Source organism: Penicillium antarcticum (genome assembly GCF_028974205.1).
Source record: "Penicillium antarcticum strain IBT 31339 chromosome Unknown utg000002l_segment0_segment0, whole genome shotgun sequence".
Classification (NCBI taxonomy): Eukaryota; Fungi; Ascomycota; class Eurotiomycetes; order Eurotiales; family Aspergillaceae; genus Penicillium; species Penicillium antarcticum.
Genome location: NW_026695300.1, coordinates 749,113 through 769,147, shown reverse-complemented (window position 1 = coordinate 769,147; position 20,035 = coordinate 749,113). Strand labels below are relative to the sequence as shown.

At 49.6% G+C, this 20,035-nt stretch overlaps 9 protein-coding genes across 9 annotated transcripts; 6 read left to right on the top strand and 3 right to left on the bottom strand.

Moving 5' to 3' along the window:
- Window positions 1-207: 207 nt before the first annotated feature.
- N7508_001278 (dopey family protein) lies at window positions 208-6,093 on the top strand (the record flags this gene model as incomplete). The annotated part of the gene is made up of 7 exons (XM_058459344.1): window positions 208-298; window positions 356-399; window positions 538-687; window positions 743-2,964; window positions 3,020-3,246; window positions 3,304-4,775; window positions 4,825-6,093. The coding sequence occupies 7 exons, from the start codon at window positions 208-210 to the stop codon at window positions 6,091-6,093; spliced, it is 5,475 nt and encodes a 1,824-aa protein (XP_058322876.1).
- Window positions 6,094-6,331: 238 nt separating this feature from the next.
- N7508_001277 (uncharacterized protein) lies at window positions 6,332-6,817 on the top strand (the record flags this gene model as incomplete). Its single annotated transcript, XM_058459343.1, has 3 exons — window positions 6,332-6,462; window positions 6,538-6,643; window positions 6,734-6,817. 3 exons carry the CDS (start codon window positions 6,332-6,334, stop codon window positions 6,815-6,817), a joined length of 321 nt encoding a protein of 106 aa, XP_058322875.1.
- Window positions 6,818-7,157: 340 nt separating this feature from the next.
- N7508_001276 (putative HIT finger domain protein) lies at window positions 7,158-8,012 on the top strand (the record flags this gene model as incomplete). The annotated part of the gene is made up of 1 exon (XM_058459342.1): window positions 7,158-8,012. The coding sequence occupies one exon, from the start codon at window positions 7,158-7,160 to the stop codon at window positions 8,010-8,012; it is 855 nt and encodes a 284-aa protein (XP_058322874.1).
- Window positions 8,013-8,974: 962 nt separating this feature from the next.
- N7508_001275 (uncharacterized protein) lies at window positions 8,975-9,193 on the bottom strand (the record flags this gene model as incomplete). Its single annotated transcript, XM_058459341.1, has 1 exon — window positions 8,975-9,193. One exon carries the CDS (start codon window positions 9,191-9,193, stop codon window positions 8,975-8,977), a length of 219 nt encoding a protein of 72 aa, XP_058322873.1.
- An 886-nt stretch (window positions 9,194-10,079) lies between these two features.
- N7508_001274 (putative glycerol:H+ symporter (Gup1)) lies at window positions 10,080-12,162 on the bottom strand (the record flags this gene model as incomplete). The annotated part of the gene is made up of 4 exons (XM_058459340.1): window positions 10,080-11,093; window positions 11,152-11,733; window positions 11,796-11,863; window positions 11,922-12,162. 4 exons carry the CDS (start codon window positions 12,160-12,162, stop codon window positions 10,080-10,082), a joined length of 1,905 nt encoding a protein of 634 aa, XP_058322872.1.
- A 588-nt stretch (window positions 12,163-12,750) lies between these two features.
- Window positions 12,751-13,972, bottom strand: N7508_001273 (uncharacterized protein; the record flags this gene model as incomplete). The annotated part of the gene is made up of 2 exons (XM_058459339.1): window positions 12,751-13,890; window positions 13,940-13,972. 2 exons carry the CDS (start codon window positions 13,970-13,972, stop codon window positions 12,751-12,753), a joined length of 1,173 nt encoding a protein of 390 aa, XP_058322871.1.
- A 693-nt stretch (window positions 13,973-14,665) lies between these two features.
- N7508_001272 (acylphosphatase) lies at window positions 14,666-15,310 on the top strand (the record flags this gene model as incomplete). The annotated part of the gene is made up of 5 exons (XM_058459338.1): window positions 14,666-14,680; window positions 14,796-14,826; window positions 14,898-14,910; window positions 14,985-15,054; window positions 15,131-15,310. 5 exons carry the CDS (start codon window positions 14,666-14,668, stop codon window positions 15,308-15,310), a joined length of 309 nt encoding a protein of 102 aa, XP_058322870.1.
- Window positions 15,311-16,130: 820 nt separating this feature from the next.
- N7508_001271 (alternative oxidase) lies at window positions 16,131-17,298 on the top strand (the record flags this gene model as incomplete). The annotated part of the gene is made up of 3 exons (XM_058459337.1): window positions 16,131-16,372; window positions 16,423-16,713; window positions 16,776-17,298. The coding sequence occupies 3 exons, from the start codon at window positions 16,131-16,133 to the stop codon at window positions 17,296-17,298; spliced, it is 1,056 nt and encodes a 351-aa protein (XP_058322869.1).
- Window positions 17,299-17,857: 559 nt separating this feature from the next.
- Window positions 17,858-19,381, top strand: N7508_001270 (uncharacterized protein; the record flags this gene model as incomplete). Its single annotated transcript, XM_058459336.1, has 1 exon — window positions 17,858-19,381. The coding sequence occupies one exon, from the start codon at window positions 17,858-17,860 to the stop codon at window positions 19,379-19,381; it is 1,524 nt and encodes a 507-aa protein (XP_058322868.1).
- Between the last annotated feature and the right edge of the window lie 654 nt (window positions 19,382-20,035).

Here is a 20,035-nt window from a genome sequence, read left to right as displayed (position 1 = left end):
TTGAAGTGTGCGTGGGAGTTGGGAACACTGACGTCGGCGAGTCGGAGCTCCAAGGCGGAACAAAACAATCGAACGTGGCCGCGTGCGTGGCTTCTGGGCAACATTCAACCGTCAACTACCTCGCCCACAGGGTCATCTTTGATGTCCTAAATATGACGGAGGTCAGTCTGAAGCTAACATATCGATTCTATGTCCGTCATTGGCACCATGAGCCTTGATCCCAGTGCCTTTCCGAGGTCCAACTCCCCCGCAAGCTCCGAGAGCTCCTTGACGCGCTCTCGACTACAGGGCAAGGAAGGTATGCGACCACGATTGTTCGCAAAAGTGACAGGATCTAATTACTCTGTTGCATTAGGATCACTCAAGAAAGACAAACACTATCGTCGATATGCGTCAAGCGTTGAGAGAGCGCTTTCGCTGTTCGACAACGCTCTACAAGAGTGGGCTGACTATATCTCCTTTCTCAGTCGCCTGCTGAAGGCGAGAACACTTGAATCTATGGATTTACTGTATAACATCGCTAATATCCATCACTAGGCGCTCCAAACTCATCCACCCGATCAACCAGTCGTCCCCCATAAAGTACTCGTCTCAAAGCGACTAGCGCAGTGTCTGAACCCATCACTACCATCAGGCGTCCACCAGAAAGCCCTCGAAGTCTACACATACATATTTGGATTGATCAAGGTATGAAGACTACCTAAACGACTGTCAAGGTGTTTACTGATGTCTTAACTACCAGCTTGAGGGATTGTCGCATGACCTTCCTCTGTATCTCCCCGGTCTTGCGCCCACCTTGACTTTCGCTTCTCTCACCGTTCGCCCATTATTCCTATCCTTGGTTGAGGGATACATTGTTGACCTAGAACCTTGGGCTATTCGACCAGCACTGAAAGCGATCATTCTAGCCCTACTCCCGGGTCTCGAAGAAGAGACAAGTGATGACTTTGAGCCGACATTAAGAACTGTGAACAAACTCCGTGATGCCGCTGGGCGCCTTGAAACCCAAAAAACTTCTGAAGCAGGGGCTTCCGGGCAGTACTTCTGGCAATGTCTGTTCCTTGCCTCCATCACTAACCCTAGTCGACGGCTTGGAATCCTCGCATATCTAAATCGCTACCTTCCCAAGCTAGGCATTCCGGATCGTCGGCCAAGTAGTGCTGATGGGAGCGAGGCAGTGGAAATTTCACATGAAATGCTCGCCGCAGCAGACGCAGTCATCCTACCGGAGCCAGGGCTATTGATTCGATGTGTTGCATCAGGCTTATCTGACGACCAGCTTCTTGTTCAACGCAACTTCCTCGACCTTCTCGTAACCCATCTCCCACTAAACTCTCCCATTCTGCAAACCAAAACCGCAGACAATGATTTGCGCACGTTGGTTATTGCGGCAGTGGGAGTGGTCACTCGGCGAGATATGAGCTTGAACCGTCGGCTTTGGGCATGGTTCCTTGGACCAGATGCGAACGACCAATCCTCAGCAGATGGTCGCAAATTCTCAACAGACACTACTCGTTCGGCCTCTGTCGATGGCAAGGAAGCCACTCAATCACAATACTTCAGTCGTGTGGGTTTGCAGCCCTTGGTCACTGGTCTCCTGGACATGATCAAAAATGCACCAGTTATTCCGTCTGAGAGGACAAAGCCTTTCCGTATAGCTTTATCGCTTATGGATCGCTGGGAAATTGGCGGGTACATCGTTCCTGCAGTTTTCTTGCCCACGATACGCAGCGTTCAAGCATTTGAAGGACAAGCCCCCCAGAATCACTTTGAGGAAGTCTTCCGCAGTGCAAGTGCCTTCCTTGATGGCGTTGAAAGTGGTGTGATCTTCTCTGAGCTTTTAGGCCTGGTTGATTACCGAAATGCCGACCTAGATACCCATACTGATCAGATCTTGCGTGACTTGGATCTCGCACGATTTATTCTTGAGAACTTCAACGTTCGTGAAGAAGACATGGTTCAAATCCACGTGCCCCTGTTAGCGCTGTCAGTTCTTGTGAAGATGAGAGAGATTTCATCCACTCAGAGCACTGCTAACAAGCGTGCGGTGTCTACCGCATTGAACACCGTTCTCAAGTCGCTAACTGGACTGCTCACTGATCGGGCGTTTTCTAAGAAAACAGGTTCTGAAAAGTCCGCCGGCAACGACGCAAAGAACCATGGGACTGAGGTCTTAAAAACTGTTCACGGCTTCTATGAACAAAGCAAAAACAGTTTGGAACTACCACCCCTTCCATACCCGCCGAAGCATCTCGGTGAAATGATCATTCGAGAGGCCAATGAACTGGCAATTGCAGCCCTGGGAAATCGAGACGATACAACTTCTCTTCATGAGAAGCTGGATATCCTTGTGACCTTGCTGAAGAAACTCCCCAAGTCTCGTGTTTTGAGAGACAGGAAGCTCTACGAAGCATTGTCTCAGCGACTAGGTAGTGGGAAGGACAAGCCAACAACCGCCTCCTTTGCGGTCATTTCCACTATTGCTTCGACAGTGACAAGCTTGTTCTTCATTCAAACTCCTGGCTTCTATGTCAGTTATGAAGATGCGTGTGATCTCATCACTCCTCTCGTGAGCCAGCTCTGGTGGTACTTGTCACCGCTTAGTCCAAAGTTCCACGTGGAAGCCGTCCGCTGCCTATGGCTATTGCATTCCATTTCTTGGATTGACCACCTCGTCGAGGCATCTCTAACATCGTTGATGGTCAATGTGTCAACGGCTGGTTCTCGACATTTGTCTTCTGAGGAACAAGCTGAGCGATTCTACGTTCTGTGGAACCACAGCCATCACAATATTCACGAACACCCACCAAAGCAAGTGCTGGAAGTTGGAGGAACCTTATTCTCTTATCAGTGCTCGATGCTGGAGCGTCCGCTTTTCATTGTACTTGATCTTCTCTCCCAAGAGTCAAGCGATAGTTCCCATAGCGTTCAGCTATGGCTTCAGGATCTACCGTCTATCCACAGGTAAGTCACATCTTGATCGGTCATGGCTTTACAATATCTAACAACAAATGACCAGAGTTTTCCTAGTCGTCATTTCGAAAGTTGATGAACTTTGTGAACGTGATGATCAAAGCCAGTCAAATACAGACAATCAGACCATTTCCCCCGATGACTACAAAGAGTGCGACTATCTGTTACAAACCGCCACAAACATTATAGCTGCCCTCTCTCATAATGGATGGATCACCCTTCTTACTCACATGCTCAGCAACGAAAAGCGCCCGGAAACTTCTAAATCTGAAGGTTAGTTTATTCACATCCCAAAAAGACGAACATGTCGCTGATACATATTTTGTGTAGACAACTCAGGATCAGGGTTGAAGAGTCTGCATTCAGCCATATTCGAGGCCTCCCTGCGGATCATTAGCACTCAAAGTATGGACCCTACGCAAGCTAGCCTGGAAGGGGAACGGCTACAGAAGAATGCGCTGCAACTCATGAGGCAACTGCTTCTTGGCCCCGGAGCTGAAGACTTAGTCGAGTCCGGAATTGACAATTTCCTGGTCGAACGTCTTCTAGTTTCATCTGAGGGCGGTAGCATCGCGGTGCAGGGCGCACTCATCGATGCACTTCTTGCAGCATTGAAGGTGCGATTTGCGCAAGCGTACTTACCACCACAACCACCTCGGCCAAAGCATCTACGAGCTGGCTCTCGCGATCGTCTGACCAGTCCTTCGATCTTATCTTTCACCAGTGACAAAGGAGACCGAAGACCCTCGCTACCACAGCTTCCTCAGCCGCCAGATCGCCTCTTAGACTGTCTTCTTAAAGGAATCAGCTCACCAAAGTCTCGAGAGATTGTGGATAAGTGGATTGTACTGCTTTGCGAGGTCCTCCCTCTGTTCTCTGGCACCATATTCCAGATCCTTCTGATGCTCGTGGAATGTTTCTGCAGAGAGATCCGAGCATCCTATGGTAGGCTCCAGCTGTCTTTCCAGCAAACAGAAGACTGGCCGCAGGACCGCTCTGAGCACGTCACAATTGCTCTCCTCACTGGTCTAGAAACCTGTATCGCAAATGCCCATGAGCGCCTCGTCGTGGAAGAAGCAAACGTTCCAACGGTCAAGAGTCCCGAACAAGCTCAGGGCTTCTTCGGAAACATGGTGTCTGGTGTATTCAACTCAGAAGGAGGTCAAGGTCGCCCGAATACCGCTAATGATCGACTGACTGTTCTTCTCTGTTTCCAAGACGCCGTTCGTTTATGTTTCTCTATCTGGGCGTGGGGTGCAGGAGACCGAGGTGGAGCTCCTCCAGATTCTGAGTCTATGGCATCCTTCCAGTACACCTCTTTGCGCATGCGGAATCGCTCACGACGGATCTTGGAGCACTTTTTCACCGCGGAGGCGCTTGAATGTCTTGAAACATTGGTGGAATTGTGGACAAAGTCTGACACGGAGACAGCGTCGCTGATTTTCAATCTTCTTCATACCCTTGATGGGTCGAGTCCGAAGATCACCATTCCTGCCATCTTCAATGCAATCTACACTCGCACGAACCCTAGCGCGTTGGATCCCAGCAGGAAGTCTTCGTTGACATCAAGCCTTTCTGAGTCGGAGCTTGCCAGCTTCTTGGTCACTTATGCTAAGTCACTGGACGATGACGTTCTTGATGAGATTTGGACTGACTGTACAACATTCTTGCGTGATGTTCTCAGCAATCCATTCCCGCATCGACTAATTCTGCCACGTTTGATTGAGTTCGCGGCTATTTTGGGAGTGAAATTGGAGAACACCACCTTTGGTGAAGACCGCCGTATGCGAAAAGAACTGGGGGTACGTGTATATACGAGTGATGTTTACATGGTCACTAACAAGTGTATAGGATGTCCTACTGCGTCTCCTCACGGCAGTTTTCACCAGCAAGCCCTTGGGTCTCAATCAAGACACTGGACTTATGGCAAGATCATCCGTGGAGTATGACCGGACTTCGGTCTCCCACACTGGACCAGATGACATGCTGAGCATTCTCGCCGTTTCCATGCCGTCGTTCATCACGACTCTGGGTGACTCGGATCGGATCAACACCGCCATCACTGGCGTCTCAACTAACGTGGTCGGCCCTCTTATTCGGTCACGCCTCTTTCCGAACAACCTCAACCGCAATGTCATGGTTCTCTTGCAGCAAATGACAAAAGTCCCAGCTGCCGCAAAACTGTGGAAGAAGGACATTTCCGATGCGTTCCATGATCCCCGTTTCTTTGGATTGCAGGTTGATTTGGTGAAAAACAGCTGGATGGATCTGCTGCGCCAGTGGGTTCTTGCCGACAAGGAACGGCTATCAGAAATCCTTGTCCGTATTCCCCCTCCCAGTGCGGCGGGTATCATGTTCGGTGTAGGAGCTTCTGCGGCCCGGCTGGAAGCCGATCGCAAAGCACAGCTCAACCTGAGGCGAATCGCGCTACTTTTACTGTCTGCCAACGATGACTATTTCGTTGGCGAGTTACCGGCACTACTCCAGAAGCTAGAGGACCTTCTAGCTGCTACCAGTGCTTCATCTCCTTCATCTGCCACTCGAGCGGAGATTTTCATGCTCCTCCGTGCTCTTGCACTCAAGACCTCGGCCTCTGCCATGGCGCCATTCTGGCCTTTGATCAATACGGAACTTCAAGAGGCTATCTCCGCAGTGCCACAAGGCCCTCATTCAGAGCTCTACAACTCTTACTCTCTGCTGCAGGCCTGCAAGCTGCTCGATGTCCTGCTTGTGGTAGCCCCAGATGACTTCCAGTTGCTAGAATGGCTGTTCGTAACCGACACCATCGATGCAGTCTATCCCCCCGACCGCTGGGAACCAATTGCTCTGGCTGACGAAGTGTCTCAAAGCTTTGGTCCACGTGGCGCAGCTTCACCAATTGTTCCTACTGAGACAAATGAGCCCCAAGCTCGCAGTGGCCTCAAGCAACCATGGCTTATCTCAGACTGGATCCGAGAAACAGCCAAGGACGAGATTGTCGAGCGAGTCTTGCGACCATTCTTTGCTCGTCTGAGTATTTACGTGTTTGAGAGCACGTATGGCATGGGCAGTGTAGATCTGGGGGTGTGCCGAAACGACCTGTTGGCAGATCTCTTCAACGAGAGCACAATGGCCAATTAAGGATTCCTAGCTTGTATTAGATATTTTGAATAGTAAAGCAATGGCAAATACAAATGTCTTCATTGGGCGGGCTATAACTATATCCTTTGTATAGAAGTGGCATGTTCCGAGGCCGCCCGGATCTCCGCAATTCATCAACGTCACTTCCAAGCTCTCACTCCCCTCACCAACCAACTTCTCCAAAGACACAAACCACCCAATTTTCCAGGCCATTTTGAATGGTCAATTCCGTCTCATCATGACCGTTCACTCAAAGATCCTCCTGCCTTTGCGTGGACGCGTCGGCATCCGGTCCCTCTCTACGTCACGCGCCCGCTTCCAAACCGCGCCTTTGCCGACCAGCAAGCCTGTTGGAGCTTTCCGCGGAGGGTGAGTTTTCAAACCCCATTGCTAAATTTCTGCAGCATGATGCCTTGTAAAGCTTCGTTACTGATGTTGCGACAGTGTCTTCGGGTTCCTGGCTGGATCAGTTGTCGCCGGCGCGTCGGTGTACTATTACATTCTAGGAGAGTACCGACTTTCCAATGAGATGTTGTCTGATGACATTTCGGTAGGTGCACAGCTTCTCTTGTCCCAGGAGAATGCTCCACTCCCTTTTTCTGCCTGGCGATTGCTAATTGTCTCGTGTTTACTGGTTCAGGCCCTCCAGTCCGCTACCATGAAGCTCCAGTCATACATTACCGAGTTGGAGTCCAAGGTTGACCAGTTGCACAAGAAGAAATGAGTGACTGGCCTGTGTGATATGTGTACTTATTTTCTTCTTGGTGTTGGGAGTGTCTTTTTGTTTCTTGTGCATTGAAGGCTGTCAACCTGGCATGGAAACTTGATGAAATGTCGGGACTCTTTTTATTGAACTTGCATTTAGTTAGTTTCTGTTGGATATCATTTACTTTCCGATCAAATATCATCCTAAGTACCAAGATCCCATGCCAATAACTTACCTATACTTCGCGTACTCCGATCTCCAAGCTACCCTGCAAACAATGCAAACATCTTTATCAGCTCCAACAAACTTCCCCGACACCATCAATTCTCCAACTTTTCATCCCCAAACACCACTCAAAATGTTTCGCGTCGAGCTCCTCCAAGACACATCAACGGCTACACCAGGCTGGTCCTACGCCCCAACCCGAGGCTTCGACCCGACCCAAGCAATGGCCCCAACCCTAGGCCGGAAACGCGGCATCCGCGACGCGGGCAAGGGCGGCGACATCAGCTCAAGGCAAGCGAACGCAATAGCCCGCCACATCGCCGAACTAGATCGCGAAAACCAACGCGATGTCGCAATCCCAGTGCCAGTCCGACAAGCACGCGAAGTCGCCGCGCGCGGCAACCGATCAAAAACAACCTCCAACGTCCGCCGCATCCTCCAATCCCAAAAGACCTTCCGCAACCACCTAGACGACGAAGAAGCAGCCATAGCTTTGGGAACAGGAGGCGGCGCCCTCGCGCACAGCTCCAACGCCGCCGCAGTCGCTGCTCGGGGCGCCAAAGCGCGCAGCTCCACCCCTGCTAGTGTAGCAGGCAAGAAACGGCCTTCTGCGGCTGTTACGAGTACATCTACTGCCACAACAACTGCTGCATCAACTCCTACACCAACGACAGCAGAGATGGGTGCGGACGAGGTGCCCGCGCGCAAGCCGAAGCTCATTAAATCGGAATTCGATCAGGATCCCCTGCTACGCTCGTACGCACCGCCTGTGCCTTCCGAACGGCTTATGGCGCGGTTGTTATCTGAACCGCCGCTTTCTTATAATGCTTCCCGGGCAAAGGCGCCCTCTTCTGCGAGGCCGGCTCGGCATTTTTGTTGTTTGTGTGGGTATTGGGGGAAGATTCGGTGTAAGAGTTGTCATCTGAGGACTTGTAGCTTGGATTGTTATAAGGTGCATGAGGATTCGAGGTGTGGTGCTTTCTTCTGAGGAGTTCTTGGTGGTATGTGGACTTTGTGTCTGTGTGTACTATGAAGGATTGTCCTGCTGGATCAATTTGTTTTCTGCTTACGACTTTATGAATCTGATACCAAATGTACAATAATTACCCTTTCTTTTGCAATGCTGCTCTTTCACTGTGGCAATACAATATGGGCATCTCGAAGACAAACGGGATTGATCATGTAGCACCAACATTCGAGGGGTGACTGCCTCGTACAGTTCTTCGGATATAGCATTCGATCGGCTGTCAAAGCCACAAAAAGTATCAAATCTGACATCTCCTGCAGCCTTGTCTTCTACGGCCTGTCGGAAACTCGCTGTAGCGCGTTGATAGCGTCGACGGTGTTCAGTATTCAAGTGCATCAATGACCCCTGTTCGGGTAAGCTAGCGGTCGGCTTCTATCAAATATCTCAAAGGAAAAGGTCTTTGGCAAAAAAATAGAGAGATAAAATGGAGAGGTTTGTGGTGCCATCCACGTCCTCGTTACATTGGCCTCTTTTGTTCTCCGAGTTCATACGGGTTCATATGCCTCAGGAGGAGCTCGAGTTTCTGTTGAAAAGCCTGAACGGTCCCCAGTTCCATTTCATCTCGGGCTCTAACGAGAGATCCGAAAGAGAGGGAGTTGTAGATTTCATCTATCATTTCCGGGAGAGAGTCTATCTCTTCCAATAATCAATTGGAAGAGATAGGAATCAAATACAGTAAGAGTCTAGCCAACTTGTGAATATGCCAAAATACTTATGCTATCCCTTTACTTCCATCACAGTGTACCCATACTTTCGTTGATTAGCCCACCTCGAACTAAAGACCAGCAAAGAACGTTTGAAGTATCGAGAGCGATATGTCTTGTTTGTCGGATCTTCCAAGGCGGCAAAAAACTCATTGTGCTCCTTCATAGCATCTTCAAAATTCAACTCAAGCCCTCGGGTCTCATTACAGCAACTGTATCTTATGGTGCAATGCCCGACGCATGGTCGTCTATCGGAGATTGGCTCACGTCTTTCACAGCATCCACATTGGCTGTTGCAGCAACGACCTCTTCCCACGCAGTCTTCTGTGAGGTTGGGACAATGTGAAGCCGGAACTTCTGTAGTGTATCAAATCTGGCATGTTTGTTGATCATATGATCGAATTTCTCGTAAAGCAGGATGAGAGCCCGGCCGAGCATTCTGGGGGTTGCTGTAAAGCATAGGATTTGTGGTAAGTGGTGCAGTGTGAGGCCAAAAGGCAGACAAGAATCAAGCAGTCTAGGCATTCAATGAGTAACAGGAATGTATAGGCTTCCAGGTCGAAATCTTTGCCGGGGGCCAACTCAAGTCAAACAAACCTAAGTCCGGTTTGCTCGAGTTATAGAATAAGAATGCCCGTCGGTATTAGAGGAAAATTTCATGCCGAGGAGACCGATTTTATTGTTTGTCCAATCAGACACAGCAGTTATTTCAAGCTTCTTAGCTCGTCGTACCTCCGAGGATGTAGTTAGGGTTCGCTATACAATATCTTGGCAGTCACGTGTTTGGTTTCGGTTTCAGTTTCAGTTGAACACTCTTAATGGGCGAAGCAAGACAGCAGCATGGCATATCTCACCATTTTTACATGTACATGATTTCTTTTATTAACTCTTACGCCTTCTAGAAATGTCTTTTGCAACATTCAAATTCTATAACGGATCTCAACACATAAATTTACCGAGTTGGATCGTGGTCATTTCTATAGGCTTATTGATTTGGTCATGCTGGTGTCTCGCTTCCATGACAAGATGACCCAATTGATGCTTGGGGAGCATCTGCCCCACAGTAGGCATCAGGTGTGCAGGAAATTGAGAGGTAGGGAGGGGGGAGTGGCTTTATAGTGTCCTTGAGGGCAGAGAGTCAATGCTTCACTTGTAAGCACTAGAAAATAGACAACAAAGAGGTGGGCCAAAACAAATAGTGCATGAGATAATAATTCAGGTTCGAGGATCATGAAAATCATTCAAAAACCACTAAACACTGCATTAGTGGCAATGGATACAAATAAATGACCATGGTGTATGCAACTAAATCCCACAAAAAGGATCAACATTTCAGATTAATACCAGCCCTGAGCTCATCCTCTCGAACCTCAAACATGACCTGCACACCAACGAACAGAACAACACAACAGGAAACCATATAAGCAAGACCAGAGTACGAGCCGGTCAAACCAGCAAGAAGATCCTTAAGCCCATCCAAACCAAGCGCAAAGCCCACCAGATTGGCAATCATCATCATGAGCACATTTCCAACGGATCCGATACCACATAGAACACGGTATGCAGTCGGACGGGAGCGCCAGCGGTGCGCGGGGAATAGCATACCGCCGAGGACTTCTGGTAGGACGAAGAGCGTAACCAGCCACCCCCACATAAGCAGACGGAGGTTGATATCGTGCCATAAAGCGACAAAAGTGAAGACCATGAGGAAGTTGCGGATTTGGAGGAACTTGTTCATGAAATTGGATTTGGGTGGGGTGGCTGCTTTAGGGCCTCCGGCTGGTCGTCGTCCGCCGCCGCCACCACCGAGGGGGATGTAGATGTAACGAACGATCCAGCGGTTGTAGGAGCGGTGCCAGCCGCGCCAAAAGGCAAAGGCTGAGTAGTTGTTTGACATGCAGCGGACCATGTTCTCTGGTGGGTCGATGCCGTCCACTAGGGCCCAGAGGCGGAAGAAGCGCCAGGGGATGAGAAGCTTGAGCCAGATGATGTGGAGATTGAAGAAGGCCAGCATGCTTAGCTGGCCTGGCGTGAAGACGGACCAGTCGGGGTTGGATTTGGAGATTGCTACTGCGTAGATGTAGTGGAGGATTAGTTCCATGCAGAGGAGGGTGAGGCCGAAGCGGATGCCGTAGAGTGCGGTGCGGCTGCGAGTTACTGATGCTGGTTTGTAGCGCTGCTGGGAGACGTAGTCGTTGAATGTCAGGATTGGACCCGCTAGGTACAATGGTGAGTACAGAATATAGGCAATGTAATTGCGTAGAGTGAAAGACGCTGGTTCAGCGGGGATCTTGACTCTTTCACGGTCAGAGAGGGACGCCGGGTCGAGCTGCTTCTTCTTGTGGAATACGGTCAGCTGGGTGTCGGTTTGAGGATAGATCCTATTAGAAACTCACTTCAATTGGACTTGCCGCGGGGTAGTCAGCACTCCAATAGTTGTCCATGTTGAAGCTGATGAGGCGCAACACAGTCACCTTGAAGAGGACCTCCCACCGCGGCATGAGTCCTCCAAGACTGTCTATGGTCTGGGCAAACTGGAATAACATGCTGGTGCTTTCTCCAGACGTGCCAGATGCCGGTGCGAACAGCGTCACTATCCGCTCGAGGGGGTATCCGCCACATAACTCATTGGCAAACAAGATGAAGAGGTTGAAAGTCCAAGTCACAGCAGGGACATATGAACGGGGAACATCCTTGCCAATTCGGAAGTTGATGTACAAAATTGACAGAACCTTGAGAGCGGATACTCCATGGAGCACAGTGATGAACACCAGTCCGAACCAAAAGTCGAAGCGCATTCGCTGTTCGAGTTGCGCCTCGCCCACACCAACCACGGAGTAGCTCGATGGCTTTGTTTCAACCTTCCAGCGATTCGGGTATGACTGATAGACCCGGCGGACGAGAGGATGGATGATCAAAAGGAGGAGCAGAGGAGGGATGTTGTCGCGAAAGCTGGCATATTGCGCATCGGAGTTGTCCTGCGGGCGTGAGGTCAATCTCGTGTTCGTGGACAATTATCCGCTGATTGGTGTGCACTTACGACCAGACGGCCAGGAATCCATCCCGGTGATAAGAGATCAGAGTATTTGGGGTAGATCGGGTTGCTTTCTGTGATGTTGTCCCTCCCGGTCAGTATTCCAACGCCTCATTTGTGCGGCCCACTTACCCTTCGAGGCATCAATGACAGTCTTGAACATCAATGGAACGAGCGTGATGAAGAAAAGGTAGTAGATGAAGAACTCCGGGGTGCGCCAGAGTGATGGCGGCGCGCCCTGGGCGATTGCGTTGGCGCGGGCATCTTTGGAGGAAGGTCGCGTGTCGTGAGCAAGTGTTGCGGAGGAGGTAAAGCGAGTGTCTAGGGTGTCCAGCGAGTAGACCCGCCGGAGCCATGCGAAAAGAGAGGGCATTTTATAACAGTGGCATGGCCGGCGCGGGTTTGGATAAGTCGAAGTCGAAGTAGGCGATGGCTAAATTCCGATGTTTACTCAGGGGGCCGAGGTACCGCCACTTAGGTGGCCACTACATGTCTTGAACTATGTGAATATTATACGCTAAAGTAGTCACTGATATGTAATTCCTTATATAACTCTGGCATTTTGTTAGTACTTGTAATCACTCTGTCCCCGTAGATCCATGCGGACCCAATCAGCGCCCGCCAATATCACATCGAGTGATTCCAGTATAGGCCGCTCATGAAATCCGGGGTACTTTTGTGAGATTTACAGCAATGTGCTATTTTAAAACAAAAATTGGAATAGAATAAGTTGAGTAGCATAAGAAGAAACATACAAACAAGCCAAGTCTCTATGCAATTCGCTAACATGCTCATACGCCATCCACAAAACGTAGACTGTGCACATACGGAGTACTCTTTGGTTATGTAGGAACTTTGCGGAGAGAAAAAATAACGCATTGATTGATATGTTAAAACACTATATAATCTGTATCACTCGGCTACCCAACATGCTATCATCTGTTTGCACCAGCTGTCTTTTTCAGTCCAAAAATTCACCAATGGCATCCAGTCCAACTTGCATTTTCTCCGGCGGACCTGTGATATGCATACGAACAAATCCACGGAAATCCTGAGCAGCCGGCAAACCAAAGCAAAGGCTTCCGGGAGCTAACAGGACGCCCTTCTGCTCTTTCAGCTTCAGACAAAACTCGACATCGTCAACAGGGACGCCATTGGAAGAGAAGCGCACGAAAGCCGTGGCTCCCGAGCTCGGCTTAATCCACGAAACACTCTCATGCTTGTCAACAAAGCTTTCCAAGATGGCGAGGTTCTTTGAGGCCATGTCGAGATGCTTTGTCAGGATTTGAGGCCAGCATCGGTCACTCAACGCCTCCGCAGCAATAGCATCATCGATTGTACCAATTGCCATGATCATGTAGAGGCACATATTGAGGCATTGCGATAGGACCTTGACATTTTTAGTCGCGAGCCAGCCGACTCGGGTACCAGACAGGCCCCAGGATTTGCTCACAGAGCTGGTGACGATGATCTTGTCATCCTCGTCGGAGAGCTCCACGAAAGATGGCGGGTTTGTCGAGTCGTGAAATAATGGGCGGAAGATCTCATCAACGACAAGGATTAACCCATGTTCCCGAACCAGCGCCACGATTGCGTGCTGCATTTCGAGACTCAGGATGGTTCCGAGGGGGTTGTTCGGGTTGTTGAGGACAATCATTTTCGTAGTTGGTTTGATCATGTCTTTCAATTGCTGGAGGTCACCCTGGCCCTGGTTGTTCATATCGAGAGACCAGTATGATATATTTTCGCCGACCTTGGCTTTTGGAATGGCCAGAAGGGGTGTATAGGAAGGATACATGGCGATGACATGATCATCGGGCCCAAGCAGACTTTGGAATAATAGCGAGTTGGCACCTGATGCTCCATTTGTAGCCAGGATGTGCTCTGCAGTGATTTTCTCATCGTATAACCCGGCAATCTGCTGGCGAAGATTCTCACTCCCGTTTCCCGGACCCAGAGTCAGTTTCATTGACTCTACGGACAAGTTGTTGGCCGTTGTTTGCTTGTCTGAGGACAGTTGGATTAAGTCCTGGATTGACAGAGCCGGAGTTGCACTTCCGGCTAATACCAGAGACGCATTCTCCGATTGTTTTTCAATCCACTTGTTTGTGTTAACCAAGCCAAGAATGACGATCGGAATTGTGGCTTACCTTGGGAAGCTCGAAAGTAGTAATTTTGTCCATTGTGATGTGTATATAATGCGAAGAGAAAGCAGAATAAAATTTGCTTACTGGTGGTTTTATATAGATTTTTCAGGGCTCTGACGCATCGAAATGACAAGCGGGGCCGTTCGAAGGGCGTGCTCTACATGAAATAAGCTGATGCTTCCCTATCGTTCTCTTAGATTCGTTAGATAGTCGGGGAAAGCTGCTACTATCAGATAATGATAACGTAGTTTGTATACCAAGTCTGCTAAGTACTTGATTCGTCAACTGTCAAACAGTAGAAGAGTTTTTCAATTGTTGGTGTTGTATGTCGAGGTGAAGCTCTGACTCATGTGGATCCCCGTTGCAGCTGTCAGTATCAGAACAGTCGAGCTTTGTGAGATGAATATTATACGTCAAGAACTGATATCTGGTTATTCTTCTCTGGCTTTCTGTTGAAAACGTACGATCACCATGTCGCCGCACGCGGATCCAATCAGCGCCCGGTAAGTATCACATCAAGTAATTCAAGTATAGGCAACGAACATCAAATCCGGGGTAACTTTGTTAGTGAAGAGTAAGATGTACTTCTCAAGATAATTGGGTGGCATGGAAAGAAGCATACAAGGACTGGTTCTTCATTCTGTATGTAGCCGCTTTCCCCATCTTTTGCCATCCACATCAAATTGTTGATCCTTCCAACTCAACCCTTCATCCCACTCTTCATCCAAAATGTCAACCCAAAGAGTAAGTATCCTATCTTTGATCTCTTCCGATAGATCCAGTTGCCACATGCATCTTTTCTCCGCTATATGATCACTGAATTCATTGTCCCCGCATGCTGATATTATATCTACTTCAGGTCGCCTTCAAAGTCCACGGTACCGTACAAGGTAAGTCCCTCTATACCCCAGCTACCAAAAGCCCTCCTTATCTACCAGCACATTACTAACACGACTCACAGGTGTCGGATTTCGGTAAGAACAACCTCACCTAAGCGATGACATCATCCTACTAAAAGTGACTGACCGTGGCAACCACCAAACTACAGAGACTTCACACAGAAATGTGCAACCAGCTTTGAGCTCAAGGGCTGGGTGCGAAACACTACTTGCGGACGGGTGGGTATCTACTTCAAACATGTACCGTGAGGTGCGCAGGTCAGGATTGTAAGCTTACCCAACCGGTTTTATATAGGTCGAAGGCGAGGCACAGGGCAGCGATGAAATCATGAAAAAGTTCTTCCAGCAGATCGGCAAGGGGCCCCGAATGGCTCATGTGGTCAAAATTGAGAAGCGGGATATGGATGTGCAGGATGGCGAGGATCATTTTGCTGTTATGAGGACTGGAGAGTCCATGTTTGAATCTGGGAACTAGACTGTTTTTGGTATCTTTCCAGATCATTCTCGTATATACACAACGATAGCTGCTTAATTCAAGTTTTTCGGTCATTTTGGTTTACTGTATACCGGGGTTATCTTGCTAGCTAATAATGACTGGAGTAGTTGGTCCTTCATACACCGTGAATTCATTTTAGATTAGCGTATTTGATAGCACGAACATATACATAGATATTGAAAGAGCATTACTTGAGGGGAAAATAGGATATGGATGCTCGGTAGGATTCGGGAGGCGAATTTGTTGCCATGGTTGACGCCGGTGAGAGAATATGAAATCTAACAATTGGCCGTAGACTCGGGCTTTGAAAATGATATCTCGGGATCGGAACTAACAAGGACGAGACTCGGGGTTGAGCGCTGACTCATCCTAGCCCGGTCTATCCCGAGGTCACCTGCGCAAATATGCGCAGTGTTCGGAAAATGGGCCGAATACAGCGAGTACAACATATTCTGCAGGGATAATGGGAAGCCTGGTGAATTTACTTTTTGTTCAGGGAGATTGAGAGTTTGATAAGTCTGCTAGCCGATCGGGACAAGAGGTTCATACAGGGTGCATAAGGATATGTGGGGGACGTATGGTGGAGCCAATGAGGTATACGAATTGTCAGCATCCCTTTCCAGGTTCTCATAGTTCGATGATCGGACATCCCGTCAGGATCCCGTCAAGTACTGACTTTTTCTCGCGTGGGATCGGGTTCCTGTTTTGGTCCCAAGGGGTTATGTAGATATTTAAGGCACCCCTACTCTCTTACTCCTCCCATAGTATACTACTACAATCCACTCACATCAACTATACAATGAATTCCCTAATGACATCGGCCCCCTTGCGGGCTGCAGTACGACCACAGTACCTGCATTTGGCTGCTCAGACTTGCTCGGGCGTTGCAGTTACAACACTGAGCTCGTCGTTAAGAACCAGCTCCTTCAACCACACCAAGCGCCTGATCTCATCGACACACCAAAACCAGATCAAGGAATTCTTCCCTCCACCCAAATCTCCCGATGTCAAGGAGGTTCAATCAGCCTGGGCACACCCAGTGTGAGTACCCTGCGTCATCCTCGCTCGGACAGAAGCTAACCTCATGCCAGCTATACCGAAGCCCAGATGAAAGATATCCATATTGCACACCGTGAAGCCTCAAATTGGTCCGATTGGGTTGCCCTTGGCACCGTCCGTTTTTTCCGATGGGGCATGGACTTTGCCACAGGGTACAAGCACCCCAAGGCGGGCGAGGAACTCCCAGCTAGCTTCAAGATGACGGAGTCGAAGTGGTTGACTCGGTTCATCTTCTTGGAGAGCGTGGCAGGTGTTCCAGGAATGGTGGGCGGAATGTTGCGTCATTTGCGCAGTCTGCGCAAGATGAAGAGAGATAATGGATGGTATCTGACATGTCCACAAACCCATGATGGAAAGACCAGTAACTAACTCGCATTGTCAATAGGATCGAAACCCTTCTCGAAGAAGCATTCAATGAACGTATGCATCTTCTCACGTTCCTCAAGCTGGCCGAGCCTGGCTGGTTCATGCGCCTCATGGTCCTCGGAGCCCAAGGTGTCTTCTTCAACGGCTTCTTCCTAGCCTACCTGGTCTCCCCCCGCATTTGCCACCGATTCGTGGGATACCTCGAAGAGGAGGCTGTCATCACATACACCCGTGCCATTGAGGAACTAGAGTCCAACAAGCTTCCAGCATGGAATGATCTCAACGCACCCGAGATTGCTGTTCACTACTGGCAGATGCCAGAAGGTCAGCGCAAGATGAGGGACTTGTTGATGTATGTCCGCGCGGATGAGGCCAAGCATCGCGAGGTCAACCACACACTGGGCAACCTCAACCAGGCTCTCGATCCCAACCCGTACCAGACTGAGTACTATGAGCCGGCGCGTGACCACCCCACGAAAGGCATCGAGAACATCAGGCCAACTGGGTGGGACCGGGAGGATATCTTTAAAGCGAAGAACTGATTTCATAAAAAGGGCGTTCCGGGAATATACACCATAGCATTCTCTTCTCCATGTATTTTATGTATATATTTTGTTCAACTTTGATCTTTCATACTTACGCATAAGAAGTCAACCATGGAACGCGGGGCAGCTAAGCCTAACCAGGCAATCCACCAACATGGGACTTCCCTCATCTCTCTCGTCTCTGTATGTTGTCTGTCTCTTGTCTTCTATCTCTTGTCAAAATGTTGCAGGCTCATAAAATAAGGGGCTATGACATCCGTCTTTAATCAAAGAACACATCTCTTTGTGGGCGGCCGTTGACCCGCAACCCCCTACTAGCCCCGGTTAGTCGAGAGCCCCCCTTTTGACCAAAAAGAGATTCTCGTCCGTCGATCCTGCATGTTTCAGTAAACCTCCGTCCTTTCATTAATCTGCCTATATAGCCCGTTCAACCTCGGGAGCATTGACTTGGTGGCCCATAATCCGCCACATGTCAAAGTCACGAACATTCCCAGGGACCACGCCGCGACCCCGATCCAACATTCCAACCTGAACCCGAACCCACAGCGAATTCCCAATGGACGACCCACGACGCTCAATGGACACCGAGGCCTTCCCGGCCGCTGAGCGGGCTTCCTCGCCCTCGCCTTCTATCCCAGCTACACCTGCCATCTCCTCATATTCCTCCCCAGACCGTACATTCTCCTCCGAGTCCTCCCGCTCCACCTCCTCCGCCACCTCCGCAGATGCCAGATCGTCCGTGTCGACCTCGTCCCGGCGTCATGGGTACATCCGTGCATTAGGAGCCGAGTTCGCGGATTCGGCCCGCCATCGCGACAGCGTCATGAGCCTCGGCAGTATCGCCCACCTACAATATTACTTTGCCCGGACGGGCTTATTGGATGGGAAAGGTGGCCGGGGCAAGGAATGGGACAAGGACAAGAAGAAGGGCAAGGATAGTGTGCCGCGGGTGTTGATCACCCCTAATCAGCGACACATGGATGATTTGGAATCCAGCCCTACGGATATGACAGAACCCGCCGAAGGTGAATTGGATGAAGACGAGGAGGCCGAGGTGATGCTGCCACCCACTGTTAGCACGTACAGCATCAAAACGCATCATATCCCTCCTCCACCGGATTTGATCTCTTTGCGCCGGCAATTGATGCTTGCATTGGATAAGGCGGAGACTGATATCGAGGCTATCGAAAATGGTGCTGAGCCTCCTCCTCGCGAGCCAATTCGCAATAGTCTTTCTCCAAGTGATGTGCCAGAAAGCCATATAGAGGAATCTGGTGAGGCTCCCACCCCGAAGAACAAAGAGGAGGCACAGGGCATGTGCATCTTGGATGATGTGACAAATGCTATTCGAGCTGCCAAGATCTACTACACTGCCCATGAACACCCAGAACGTCTAGCTTCGATAAAAAGCGAGCGCGAGATTCGCAAGGAGCTCTTTGATGTGCTGGAAGTGTTGAAGCGCTGGGCTGCTCGGCATTTCGCTAGTGGTCTCCGGGAGGAAGAGCGTGATCGAATTCAGGGGTGGATCTCAGGTGTGCGCGCCATGCTGGTCCGCGAGAAAGCCCTCGAAGACCTCGAGGCCCAGGAACGGCAAAATTGGGATTGGGCAGCTGGTGACTGGAGAGGCCGAGAGCGCCCACGCGAGGAGTCTTTCCTGCGCAGTTTGATGCCCGGTGGAGATTCCTTGCCTACCTGGACACCCATTGAAGAGACACCCGCTGAAATTCTTCCCACTGCGTTCCTGGACAAATTCCGGGATGGGCGCGCATTGGTCCAGTTACACAACCTCGCGATCAAGAAGTCCAAACGCCACTTCGGCGAGATCAAGGCACACCACCAGGACATTGCCAAGCCATATCGGCAGGCTGATAACCTTAGGTTCTGGGTGAAAGCTGCAGAGCTCCGGTGGGAGCTGCGTTTGGATGTTGATGTGATGGGGGTTGTACAGAACAGTGGTGCTGCGGCCTGGAAGCAATTTGACACTGCACTGCTGGCCTGGTGTAAGACTGTTCGCGAGGAGTTGGTGCGGGATTGGCAAGCTGCCAATCCGGGACGGCCCCCGAGTGCTGGGTTGATTTGATTGTTTAAAGTCCATGTTTGCATCTCGGTTCTTTTCTTTTATCTTTGGGCATTTGATACGATACCCCTGAATTGTCACCGACTGTTCTGCCCTCATATTTTATATTCTAGTTTTTTTTTTTTTTTTGGAGTTCGCATCCATTGTCATCACAGCATAGACGCATAGATGCATTAATTGTGGATATTTGTGACAGGGACATGGATTGTAGGGTGGCCATGTTGATCTGCATAGACGTCGAGCATATGAAATTGATGTGTACACTCCTGAGCTTGATCGACAAACTCGTGGGAAGAGAGTAAGTTCACATAAATTTCTAATCGCAGAGATCTCAATTAGAAACACAAACATCTAAATGAAACAAATAAGAAAGAAATATAAGACATGATTTCATCGTCCCTCACATACCGAGGAGGTACAACGGGCCCCATAGTAAATATACGGGGCTGAAGGTAGACAGGCCACTTCATCCCTCTCTCTCTCTTGCTGCCCAATACCTTCACCTTCTCTGATATACACACTGACTACATGTAGCTTGTTCTGACAATTTTACGAACTCCGTACCTCTAAATCATAGAAGGGGTTACGCTTCACCTTTGCCGAGAGACGAAACATTCCAGCTATCCCTGTCTGGATCGCATCCTTTGGTCCTTTTGC